General features: G+C 31.2%; 2 protein-coding genes across 3 annotated transcripts; both read left to right on the forward strand.

The window, feature by feature from the left end:
• Window positions 1–707: 707 nt before the first annotated feature.
• On the forward strand, window positions 708–3,431 carry LOC111702330 (uncharacterized; the record flags this gene model as incomplete). Its single annotated transcript, XM_023473980.1, is given in 5 exon segments — window positions 708–763; window positions 1,430–1,502; window positions 2,039–2,127; window positions 2,409–2,569; window positions 3,222–3,431. Coding segments are annotated over 5 exon segments (493 nt in total), but the record flags the coding sequence as incomplete, so codon positions are not given.
• A 52-nt stretch (window positions 3,432–3,483) lies between these two features.
• On the forward strand, window positions 3,484–12,689 carry LOC111702329 (gamma-aminobutyric acid receptor subunit beta-like). 2 transcript variants are annotated; one of them, XM_023473977.1, is made up of 15 exons: window positions 3,484–3,846; window positions 4,851–4,872; window positions 5,118–5,256; window positions 5,472–5,546; window positions 5,957–6,060; window positions 6,117–6,417; window positions 6,482–6,774; window positions 8,163–8,263; window positions 8,319–8,422; window positions 8,784–8,957; window positions 9,295–9,413; window positions 10,911–11,283; window positions 11,593–11,681; window positions 12,115–12,250; window positions 12,565–12,689. In XM_023473977.1, the coding sequence occupies exons 5-12, from the start codon at window positions 5,972–5,974 to the stop codon at window positions 10,990–10,992; spliced, it is 1,263 nt and encodes a 420-aa protein (XP_023329745.1). In that variant the 5' UTR covers window positions 3,484–3,846; window positions 4,851–4,872; window positions 5,118–5,256; window positions 5,472–5,546; window positions 5,957–5,971; the 3' UTR covers window positions 10,993–11,283; window positions 11,593–11,681; window positions 12,115–12,250; window positions 12,565–12,689. The 2 variants fall into 2 exon arrangements, with proteins under 2 accessions (XP_023329745.1, XP_023329747.1); XM_023473979.1 differs by lacking the exon at window positions 11,593–11,681.
• The last annotated feature ends 257 nt before the right edge of the window (window positions 12,690–12,946 follow it).

Here is a 12,946-nt window from a genome sequence, read left to right on the forward strand (position 1 = left end):
AATAATAACAAGTTCAAGGTTAAATAAATACTTTATTGACTAAACTTATTTACTTTGTAAATTTAAGAAATCGAAATTATATATATCATGGTGACATGGCAGAACTGAAGCTCATCTTGCCGCGTCTCTGTATCTGGCTCAGAGTCAGATTGTCTTCCGCCACAATTCTACATTAATTTCTTATTTATTTAAAGATTAAAAGGGCTATAAGTCTTTGAAATTTAAAGTTAATTGTTAGATTTACAATGGTACCCTTGATACCTTTGAAACCACCGTTGAGTGCACGTGAGGTGTGCATATTCAATAAAATACTATTCAATAAAAAAGCTTTTCGTGTATGTGTATATATTTATTTATGAGCTAAAGCTGGCCAAATGGCTGATCCAAATTGGCTGACATTTTTTGAGCGAACCCATATGTACCACAGGAGTTTTAATATTTCAAGTGCTTCTAAAATTACAAGGGCAACGCCGGGCACTTCAGCTAGTATACTTTGTAGTATGTTATAAAAATAATTTCAAAATGTGGAGAAGAAATGCGCATTGCAGAAGTCACTTATTCAGAAAGCACATTTTAAAATAATCAGTTTTCAAAATTATGAATATACAAATTATTCTTAATCAGACAAAGCTTTTAAGGATACCATTATAAGCCGGACATGCCATTTTAACATTAACAGACCCTTCAAGCATATCATTAAATTTCAGATCGTTCCTAGATAGACTTTCTAACAACACTCAGTTTCCGATGGTTGTTCGTCTTGGTAAACATTTATACATAGCTGTTGTTGCGAGAAACGACTAATATTGCAGAGTTACAAACTGGGTTAAAGGCATATTTTTGGGTTTTCAGCCGATTCCTTCCATGCACATGGATAGAAAATTTTGATCATAAAAACTATGAGCAATGTTTCACTTTGTCATGATAAAAACAGCAATGGTCCCTATCAAATATTGTTTTTGAATTGTAATTGAAGATCAATATGAATTTGAAAACCCTAACTGTTTTCAAGACTATGCAAGGTTTTCCTTTTTTGTTAATATATTACAAATTTTCATAACAATTCCCATTTTGAGAATTATCCGCAATTCAAAACAAACTGAATTTTTACAATATACGAAAGTTGGAATAATGTAAATATTTTAATTAATCAATGCCTTTAAATATTTTTCTGTTTAAAATAATTCTGCATCTTTTTTGTATTGTTAATCCTTATCAAATTGTTTTGTTTTGTTAGGTAAGGACTCAAAATTCACATAGTTTAAATTTTAAGTAATTGTCTTAAACTCAGGACATGTTCTTAAATGCAACATGAGGCTAATTGCTTAATATTTAGAGAATCAATTTATTATCATCAAAAACTTAATCTCATTCCTTATTGTTGGTTTGGCAAAGTGAAACTATTAAACTCTGTAATTTAACTTTTAAGGAAACTACTATTTTGATAATAAACCTCTGCTTGGAAAGCTAGCAGATGTTCAAATATGGAACAGGACATTAAGGTACAGTTATAGTTGCTTATCATGTCACAGATCAGGTAGAAAAATATGCAGTGCTTACCAGTCTGTACTGTAAATCAATACCATGAATTCAATTAAAATAAAATGTTTATTTGCAAACAAAAAATATGTTTTCGTAATATAAAGTTTTTAGTTAAAAATCTGTTACTGAAACAAATGAAATATTTAAATTTAAAATTTATATCCCCTCCTTATTATTAAGAAATATACAAAAAATTTTATCAAAAAAAACAAGAATTTAAGAATATAAATCGAAGACGACAAGAAGTTCCATGTTTTGTCTCTGTACTTAAATGCGGTATTGTACTAGTAGTATTATCAGTACCTTTTGCAAAATAAAATCTAGAATTAAAACAGATAATTCCTTTAAGCTTATTTATTCATACTAGATACATTTCTTTGATTTTAAGCAAACTAAAAAATGTATTTTAATATTCATTAATATTATTGCAATGAAGTCAACTTAAATCTGACTTTTTGGTGCAGACTATTTGAGAAAATTTAAAATCTTATTTCAGCGAAGAAGAAATTGCAAATTTTTCTGCCTGTTTTCCACAGAAAGTTACTGGGAATTTTGTGAACGACGAAACTGTTTGGAATATTACAGGTTTGTTATCAAAAACAAATTCATATGTAAGATTAGAAAAAAGCACAAAAATGAATTGTAACATGTAAATCTTTGAAGACAAAAATTCTGATTGCAATATTCTTGTAGGTTTTTATACACACCCAAGGCATATTTCTAAAAATGTTAAAAATTGATCATCCCTTATGAACATCCTGTGGTTATAACTAAATCATAGTAAAAAGAAATGTTTGTGAGTTGACAAAAAAAAAAATCTTACAAAACTCAGAGATAATTATTTAAATTATTAGAACTCTATTTAGGAAGCTTGATTAAAGAGATAATGATTAATACATCTGAGGTTGAATGTTCTGAAAGAAACAAACGAAAAACTGTGTTAGTTACAGCTCTGTACCCAAACTTTATTGATGCATATGAGGCTTGTAACAAGTACATGATGCACAGCATGGCAGACAACTTCCAGGTGCAGCCTTAGTAATAAACTTTAAAAATCAGCCAGAGCTGAACACTTTAGAATGAGATATTCTTAATCCTGATCGCTTAATCTGAGTATCCAACACACTTTATCCTCTTTTTTGGATATCCCTACTGCATTAAAGTTATGTTTGATAACAATTACAGATAAAATGCTACATCGATTGAACTAATATCTGATTGAATTAAATCCAGCTGTTCACAAGCCGGGGTTTAGAGCATTTAAGCAAATATAAATTTAATCATGTAAATATGAACTTATTTAATAATATACTTTATCACATTTTAGGACTATCATCATTTTAAACGTTAGCCTTTTAACAAACATTAATCCAAAACTTACATTTATTTAATCGATGTTTAGTTCAATTGATATGACACAATTAACACCAGAAAAAAAATGGGTTTTCAAAAGATAAAGAGTCTCAACATGATATGCTGATTGGTTCAATTTTATACTTCTTTCCTGGATATCAAACGCGTATTAAAATAATCTCGGGTTTAGTAAAACCAAGCATTAATCTTGTTATCCATCATTCTAAAGTTTTCAGCTCAGATCAAATAGATTGTACTTGACAATCTATCTAAGCCAGATAAGTTCTCTGAGTTCCCAAAGAAAATGAGGCATGTTATTTATTTAGTCGTTAGACGAGCTGAACGAATATCAACTGGAAGCAACCAGCAACCCTGCTGTTCTCAGAGAGTGCTGGACGGGGGGGGAGATTACTACATTGGATGCCTTATTCTGCAGATGAGAACAAGGAATATTATTCGAATTTTAATATCCCAATTGTCTGGTGATTTATTCAGAGCTGGAAACTGTGTTTAACAACCATAATCCGGGTTGCCTTAATTTTGCTATCCACTGTGGGCCTGTCCCTGCCAGGTTGAAAACAATGAGTGTTCTCTGATTGTTTGTGCGCAAAATGTTCTAGCTTCTGATTGGCTGTTCTGTTTCTGTAAACAACATTCTAAATTGGTTGAATTTTACCGGGATATCAAATATTGGATTAATCTGTAAATTAAGAAAAAGAGGAGATCAAGAATTGATCTTGGTTTCAACCAATACAAGAGTTTTCAGCTCAGAGCCTTTAATTACAGTTAATGACAATTTTATTCCACTTGAATACATTATCTGATATGATTAACAGGTTCAAAGTCATGAAGACTTTTTACATGTTCACACTAAGGAACCATTGCCAATCAGTCCCTGGAGACCATCACAACCAAATGGAAAGAGTCCACAATGTGTGAAATCCTATTTCAGTAAGCTATGCCTTTTTCTTTAAATGAAAAACGAATTGAGACTTTGTCGTAAACACTGATTTTCAAATCACTTCTTCTTTACAACTTAATGATGTACAACTTAGATATTCAAAAAAAGAATTCTGTTAGATGTTAAGTTCAATATCTAAAAGGTTTGCACCATTAAGCTGCAAAGGTGTAGGAATTAGAAAATGTTAGTGTGTGGAAAAGACTCAATTCCTTTGAACATAAGCCTTAGTAACAATTTTCTAGTTGGAACTTCGGGTAATTAGAACTTCCCATTTAAAGAGATAAATTAAGTTATGGATTTTAGTGTGGTTTAATAAAATTTTTCATAGCTATAAAAAAATTTTCCCCGTTTACTTTTTTATCTTTATTCAGAAAACAAAGTTTATAACAATTTATAACTCAATGTTAGATTTACAATCAAGAAATATATTTAATAAAAGAAATCGGAGAAAACTATTATGGATTTCATTTTTTTTCAATTCAGAATTTGAAATGTAGAAACCTGACATTGCTATTTTATATCTAGAAAAAAATAAGAATTCTTTAAAAATATAATTGAAACATTTTTTTTACTGATTTTTTTCACAACAGAGGGAGGTTAAGTCATTTAACGTCTCTTGAGACAGATAGGTAAAATAACCACCCGCTCTGCAAAGTTTTCGGGACAAAATTCGCGCATTTTAATCTAAAAAGACTATAAAATTGTATACAACTACTTTTTCGGGATTTTATAATATTTACTTAACCACGGGCTACTCTTTACATGTTCAAAGTGTGACCAAATCAGGTCTAACTGGAATGGTACCAATGTCCACGGCCATTTGGGTACTTTGTTTCAAATTTCAAATCCAAAATGGTACCTTGGGTACCAAATTGGACACACGTTTCATTCTGTGTTTCACTCATGAAAAGTGATCTCTGGAGCGTTTCATTTTCGAGTTTCTTCAAACAATTTTGTTCTTATTAATATTTAATAATTATATTTAATATTTCAGGTTTAGAGCATGATGAAAGCTGGTATGCAATTGGTTTATATTTTATTTAACTAATATTTTAAGATGCTACAAAAGTCTATTATATCATTATAAGAAGCAGAATTTAAAGAATTTAAACTGCGCCTATACTCAGTTTAAATATAAAATGCAGTTCAAACATGGCTGGTTCCACTGGAAATCATAATCAGATTTGAGCCTGCGCTCAATTTGAACCAGTTAAAATTGTGGTCTAGAGATGCGGTTCAAATTCTTTAAATTCTGCCTTAGGTATGATTTTGTGTGTGAGAACCCTGATCTCTCATGGGCGGCTTGTACTGCCTGTAAGATTCCATATACATTTGAATCCTCTGTAGTGATCACTTTGAGGGGACTTTGTCTTAAGACAAAGATAGACACATTTTACCAGGTATATATATATATATCCTTTATATATTCTCCGAAATAAAAAAGCCTTTTCTCATAAATATTTAACTGTTATAGCTGACCAAATGGGTGGACCACATTGCAGGGGACATTAGTTCCAAAAATAACAATTGGCTCATTTCTAACACTCAGTGTTAGAAATGAGCCAAGAGTTAGTTTTGGAACAAATTTCCCCTGTAATAGTTAATATTGACCTAGGTTATTAATGATGCTGACTCTGGATATATTTCTTATATTGGGAAAAAAGCCACTATCATACAATATGATCATGAGGTAAGCTATATACTCTGAAAAATTATATTTGCTACCAGATCAACCAGCACTTGATTATTAATTTACATATCTTAACATAATTACACAATTTAGACTACTCATTCACTTAAAAATGAGTTTAAGACTTTTGTTCTCAAAACATTTCTAATGCCTGGAACAAATAAGGTTTTGAAAAAATTGACAAGGTAATTGGTGGTAACTTTAAATTGTTGACAGCTATCCCTTCGTCTTTATACACCAAGCTTGATACCAATCCAGTTTCTAGCTCAGGACTAGTATGCTTAACTTTTGTTGATTTTTAGGTCCTTATTGTTACCTATCAACAATCCTGACATTTAATGTTCAATTTTTTAAAGCAAAAGTTCTTAAAAATGTTGATATGTATAGACCGGAGCTTGTTATTTATATAGGAAGGGTTGTGGAAAATGAGAAATATTAACAATCCTTCTCTCATTGGTACTTCTACCGCAGGACTGGAAACTTTCGTCATGGGAACCCATAACTGGACAATAAGGTATTAAAACTGACATTTTGTTTGAATCCTCAAATTATCTGAATGTTATATTTTAGAAATGACGAAAACTGCAAAGAACTTAAGTCCACATTACTGACCTTGTCTACTTGCAAAGAAACAGAGTTTACTTGTAGGAACGGGTTATGCATAGATATTGAAAAGCGGTGTAATGCAAGGACAGATTGTAGGGACAAAAGCGATGAGGTTGGATGCCTCCGGATTAATCCTGATGAATCATACCAGAAGTATATTGCTCCTCTACCACCATCAAATCAAAACTCTTCGAAAATTATAATTGAAGTGTCTGAGGACATTGTTGACATTTTGGAAATTGATGAAAAAGCTTCAATATTCCAGGTAAAATTTAAATCTTTAAATCATTGGGTTGTGAAGAAGATTTCATGAGGCTTTGAGTATTTAGGTTCAGTTCTATCTGCATTTTTCTTGGCTTGATAGTAGATTGACATTTTTTGATCTATGCAATAATCCTGGACTGAATAACTTATCACCCCAAGAAAAGGAACTTCTTTGGATTCCAGTTCTTGTATTTGAGAACACTGAGAACAAGGTGACTACACTGGTTGATAATGAAGCTACTATTACAATTGGAAAAGAGGGTGAATCTTATCTCTCCGGACTTGATGAATTTAACAATAGAGAATATTACAGAGGGGCTGAAAATCTGATCAAGTTATCTCGATTCTACAATACGAGGTATCCATAGAAATTTCCTGAAAATGCCCCAAAATCTAGGGTTTTCATTTACAAAAGCATTTTATTCAATTTCAGGAAAGTTGTATCATATTTTGTTAAAAATTGCATTTGATAATAATAACAAATATATTTTTAAGTTAAATATCCAAAACTAGCCTTTAAGAAATTGCACAGCCATAGCAACACATGATATAAGTTTTAGTGCAATGATGCACAAAACTTGCATTTTTTTGATATTCCATAACAACAAAGTAGCTGGAAAATAGTTTTTCTTGTCCCATCCTTACAAATTCTAGTTGTGCCATGCAACAATATGAATTTTTTAATTTGTACCAATAAGATATTATTGCACAATTGCGCTTTGGAAACCTTACTAACCATTTTTGTACAAAATCATTGCAAATATCAAGATTAAAGAACATTTTTCCAACTAAAACCTTGGTAAACCTTTGTAATGGGTTGTTTAGACCACATATTGAGTTTGGTGTATTAGCCTGGGGAGGTGTTCAACCATCAAAACTTAAAGGGTTAATTAATTGCCAGAAAAAATGTATATGAAATATTAAATAAAGCAAATACAATTCCCACAGTAATCCAATATTTAAGAAATTAAATATCCTGAAGTTTAACGATTTGTTTGACTTGAACTGAAAGTTGTTTATGCATTCTTTTGTTCACAATAAACTTCCCTCCTGCATGTTTTAAAAGTCCAATTCTCTGAGAACAAATAACATTGCTTTAAAGATTTGCAAAAAATCGTCCCTGCGCAATCTTCCATCCTACATTTTACCTAGTAAATGGTATTCATTAGCCCAAGATCTGAAAGCTTTAAAACATAGAAATTCTTTGAAAAATCAACTAAGTGACGAATATTTGAATTCATATAAAAATATTTCTTGTAACAATATTATGTCCTGATTGCCAAAATGGGTAATTGTTGTTCTGTGACTGCTGCTCCAGACTCATACTGTAATTTAATAAATATTTTTACTGCCACAGTTCCCCTCCACTCAAGGAATCGCTTACCATTCTTCACAACTATCTTGCTCTCATGGCTTCACGAAAGGATCAATTTTATTAATGGGCTAACTCAAACAGTCTCTAGACTCTGTTAGTCCTCAAACTAGAGAAAGACTGTACATATAAATGTACATAAATACTGTAACAGATTTGAATTTTTCGACAACTTATATATATACATTGACCATAAAATGTTATGCAACAATTAATCTAGTTTGAAATACATTTATTATCATTATTATTATTATTATTAAATGAGCTCTGCTTCAAATAAGTGAAGTTTTAATTATTTATGCTTGCTTTTATGCTCCACAAGACATTAATCCTAGACCTCAAACTGTGTCAGAACTAATGTTCCCTGTATTTAGATTCTTGTGTCAGTATGATCTACGATGGTACCCATTTGACATTCAAAACTGTCAACTCCAATTCACTATGTTTGGTGAATCAGGAGATTTTTCTACCCTAGGTAATCATGAAATATTATGATTTTTTTCACAAGACAAATATCCTAATTGTTCCAGAATCAAAACTTCTAAACTTCTTTGGTGAAAGATCATCTAAAGAGTTTGTTGTTGAGAACTTCTTTATGAGGGTATCTGAGGATAATGGGAAAACAACTCTCAAGGAAATTTAGCAAATTTATAATTCATTTAGAAAAGTATAAGAAAGAAAAGTACTGAGCCCCAATGTAAAGTTAAACTGAGGCCGAATTTAAAGAATTAAATCGCGGCTTAAATCCACCAAAAGCCGGTTTAAATTGAACGCCGGCTTATATCTTGAAACATTTGATAAAATTTTAAGTGAAGCCAACCATAATTAAGCCATGGCTTAAATTTAAACCGCGGCTAAAATTCTTTAAATCCGGCCTCTGTTCTTGCAAATTTATGAATTTACAATTAAATATATTAAAATATATATTCTGATTCCTATTTGGTATTTTACAAACAAAAACTTAGCTTCTATCTTTAAAATTGTGTAAAAAATAGGTTAATGTGATTCTGGGACGAAATCTCCTGCCTATTGCATTGAATACTTACCTTCCTTCAATACTACTGATAACCATCAGCTATGCTACTGTGTTCTTTAAACCCTTTTTCTTTGAAGCCACAGTTACAGTGAATCTAACAACTCTACTGGTCTTGGTTACTCTATTTGTTAGTGTAAGTTATCCAAAACTTTAAGGATTACTATGATTACATTTGCGATCAAAATATGTTATTAGCATTTGTTGAAAAATGTAAAGTCATGTGTTAATTCAATCAATTGATAGTGCAGTATGGTTACTTCTAAAAAAAATAAACATAAAGAAAATGTAACTGCTTTTCAGGTTACCAAAAGCCGGTTTAAATTGAACGCCGGCTTAAATCTTGAAACATTTGATACAATTTTAAGTGAAGCCAACCATAATTAAGCCATGGCTTAAATTCAATCAATTGATAGTGCAGTATGGTTACTTCTAAAAAAAATAAACATAAAGAAAATGTAACTGCTTTTCAGGTTAGTAACAGTCTGCCGCCTACTTCCTACATGAAGATGGTTGATATATATCTGATATTCTGTCTCTTCATACCTTTTGTCATCGTTCTACTTAATACCATCATGGACTACCTTAGGATGTAAGACTTTTGGCATCTCTACTGATCTGGCCCAAATTTTGTGTAGGACCTCACATAACCCCAGGGAATGATTTGGGCTACACAGAATTACGAAAATTTGTCTCAAACAAGTTTTTAGTTTTGTAAAATTTTAAAAATCCATGAAATTTCTTTTTCTAAATATGGAAACTTTTTTTGTTATTGTTTTATAGATAGAGATTAAGCCAAATTAAAAGTTAAAGTATATCCGATAATGACTTCATTCATTTAATCCAAGCTATTGCATTTCTGAAAGGAAATACAGGGCAAGTCAAAAAAAGTGTGATTTGCGGCGCCTGGTGCAAATTTGTACCTTTTTTATGCAACTCTCCTGTATGGTGTATTTACAATATTTTTTGAAAATTTGTAATTTTTTATGGTACTCCAATGACCCACAAAAAAATCCGCGAACCTTTTTCTCTCACAAAATCAACAGTTCAGAAAAGCAAAAATGTATACATAAATTATTTCTATCGAAATCTAAAATTTTATAAAGATTGAATCACAGAATCATAGAACATTCGCAAAATTGTAATAATAAAAAATTCGCAATTTTTATTTCTGGTCTAATTTTTAAGGAAAAGTAATTTAAATTCTCTAGTTCCTTTCTTCTTAGTATATTCTAAAGTATTAAATATACGCTGTTAATTTGAAAACTTAAGAACCATTGAGAAACTATTTTTCCGTAAAAATTATACCAGAACTGAAAATTGCGAATTTTCTTATTACAATTTTGCAAAATTTCTGATATTCTGTGATTCAATCTTTTTTAAATTTTGGATTTCGATAGAAACAATTTATTCACACATTTTTGTTTTTCCAAACTTTTCAATTTTTGAGAGAAAGGTTCGCGTAGGGTTTCCACGAAATGGCTAAATCATTCGCGCAAAATTTGTGCTATTTTCGCGCAAATTTTTTTTTGGTGAACTTTTGCGCTTTTTTTGCGCATGAAACGCAATGAGTTTTGCGCTATTTTTTTTCGCAAAACCGGAAATATTTTTTGCGAAAGTTGCGCATGAAACGAAATTTTAGTTTTGCACAATTTTTTTTGCGCAATTTGCGTAAAACCGCAACTTTTACGCAAAATGTAACTTTTTAAGCAAATTGTGAAAAATTGATATTCTAAGCTTAGAATTAAACAACTGAAGATTTATTCCATACATAAAAAATATTAACATATGAGTATGATAACGATTATACTACACTCAATTGGTTACTTCCAGTTACAAAAAGTTTAAAAAGTTCCACAAAAATTGCGCAAAAGTTTTACGAATGAAAACCCTAAGTACGCAGATTTTTTTTGGGGTCATTGAAATACCAAAAATAAAATTTAAAAATAAAAAAAAATGTAAAAACGCCATACAGGAGAGTTGCACAAAAAAGGTACAATTTTGCAACAGGCGCGGCAAATCTGACTTTTTTTTTACTCACCCTGGAAAAATTAGGCAAATTTGAAATTGAAGAGTTAAAAATGTTTAGATCTCCTGCCTCTGGTTCTGCACCTATTTCTAACCAAGATGATGTTACAGAGACGGAAAGAAGATTTCAAATAAAAAAATAAAAAATTTTAAATTTATATTTAATTCAAACCCTCAATAATTTTTAGCAATGTGCAAATATCTTTTTTTAATTTGTGGCAAAAAAATATTCTTTATGAAATATACCAGAAACATGTATTCAACTTACAATTTATTAAGAAAAACATAAAATAGTAAACTTGTATTCTAACTGTGGTGCAAACATATATTTATTTTAAAGGAGAGAACAATAAATCATCATGGAAGCCAGATTACCATACCTAATGAGATACCTCAAGTTGATGATGCTCCGAAAAATACCGATTTCATGTTTGGTGAGTTTAGCCCATTTTGGATGAAAATATAATTTTTTAAAAGACAGTTTAAGGATTTAGTTTCATTGATTTTGAAGTCGTCTGATATTAAAAGGTAATTTTTATGTATTCAATTTCTTATGACCATACGGATTTAATTCCTTAAATAAATAAAAAATTCCATTCTCTAGGAGGAGGGAGGGGGGGGGGCTTAGCCCTAATAGCCCCCCCCCACTGTATGCACCCCATACATATGTTGCTCAATTTGCGTATTTGTCATTTATTTAATACAAAGTAGAGGATAATAACATTTTTTTTATTTATTTTTAGTGCGAAGAAGAAACCCACCAACTATTGAGGATATTTTGAGAAAGGACAAAAGAATTCGTCCCCAGGAACTGAATGACCGCAATGAAAAGGTAAAATCAATTAGTTTACCATTGAAAAAATTTAAATGAGAAGCTTTAGTCTCTCAGATTACACTCAAACTATATCATTGAGCTTTATGTTATGTACAGTTGTGTTTGTATAAGATAGGCTTAATAGTTAGGGTTTCAATTAAAAGTCAGGTTGGACTAGGTTCAATTTGAGTTCAAACCGGAACAACCCCTTACCGGCCTAAGAAGAGATAAGAGAGTTACAGAGATCGATTGAAACCAATGATTTGCGATATTTTCCACAGCATGTTCTACTGTGTACAAGTATGTACACGACCAATCAGCAAACATCTGTATTCAGGGATATTTAAGGATCCTTTGGATACGAAACACAAAATCTTCAAAAAAAAGACTGAATTCATATCAATTCTTTTATTGAATCACCAAAAATTGAATATATAATGACTTGTTTAAGATTGAGCTTGCTGCAAGGAAAACTCTGTACACTCATGCCCGGAAGAAAGGAAAGATCTTGGACATGTTCCAGAGGTTTGCTGTGTACGGTATACCTCTGATCATGATCATGTTCATAGCTCCGTACACCATCATTGGTAAGTCAAGCAATCACATATATGCACCGTACACCATTATTGTTATGTCAAGCAATCACATATGATATATGTACCATACACCATTATTGTTAGGTCAAGCAATCACATATATGCACCATACATCATTATTGCTAGGTCAACCAATCACCTATATGCTCAATACACCCTTGGTGGTGAGTTGTTTTAAATTTAAGCCATGCTGCAAATTATTATCTGAATGTAATGAATGCCAGGATCATCCTTAGATCCAGGTCTAAGGACTTACTTAAAGATGAACTTGTGAAAAAAAAATAATAAAATTAAATATATTTTAGGTATTCACCATGTGTACACTACAAAGGTTGCTGCCGAACAACGAGGATAAACCAGCAATAAAATATAATTAATTGGATATAATTGGACTTAATTAGGTGTAATTGGATTTGAATAAACATCAATAAAAAATAGTGTATCATTTAAAAAAAGGATAGATATGAAAAGAAAATAGATAGGTATAGAAGGTAGGTGGGACAGATACTGATAAAAGCTTAAGTTAGGGAAGGAAGTGAAGGAGATTCTGAGTAAAGCTTAAGGTAGGGAAAGAAGGAAGTGAAGGAGATACTGAAGAAAGCTCAAGGTAGGGAAGGAAGGAAGTGAAGGAGATACTGAAGAAAGCTCAAGGTAGGGAAGGAAGGAAGTGAAGGAGATACTGAAGAA

This window comes from Eurytemora carolleeae, unplaced genomic scaffold (genome assembly GCF_000591075.1).
Source record: "Eurytemora carolleeae unplaced genomic scaffold, Eaff_2.0 scaffold472, whole genome shotgun sequence".
Lineage (NCBI taxonomy): Eukaryota > Metazoa > Arthropoda > Copepoda > Calanoida > Temoridae > Eurytemora > Eurytemora carolleeae.

Excerpts from the sequence above, each read along its gene's own strand:
- LOC111702329 (XM_023473977.1), top strand. The coding sequence starts at position 5,972 with ATGAGAAATATTAACAATCCTTCTCTCATTGGTACTTCTACCGCAGGA. Across the intron at positions 6,418-6,481 it reads AAAAAGCTTCAATATTCCAG|GTTCAGTTCTATCTGCATTT; the intron begins GTAAAATTTAAA and ends TTGAGTATTTAG. Across the intron at positions 8,423-8,783 it reads ATGGGAAAACAACTCTCAAG|GTTAATGTGATTCTGGGACG; the intron begins GAAATTTAGCAA and ends TGTAAAAAATAG.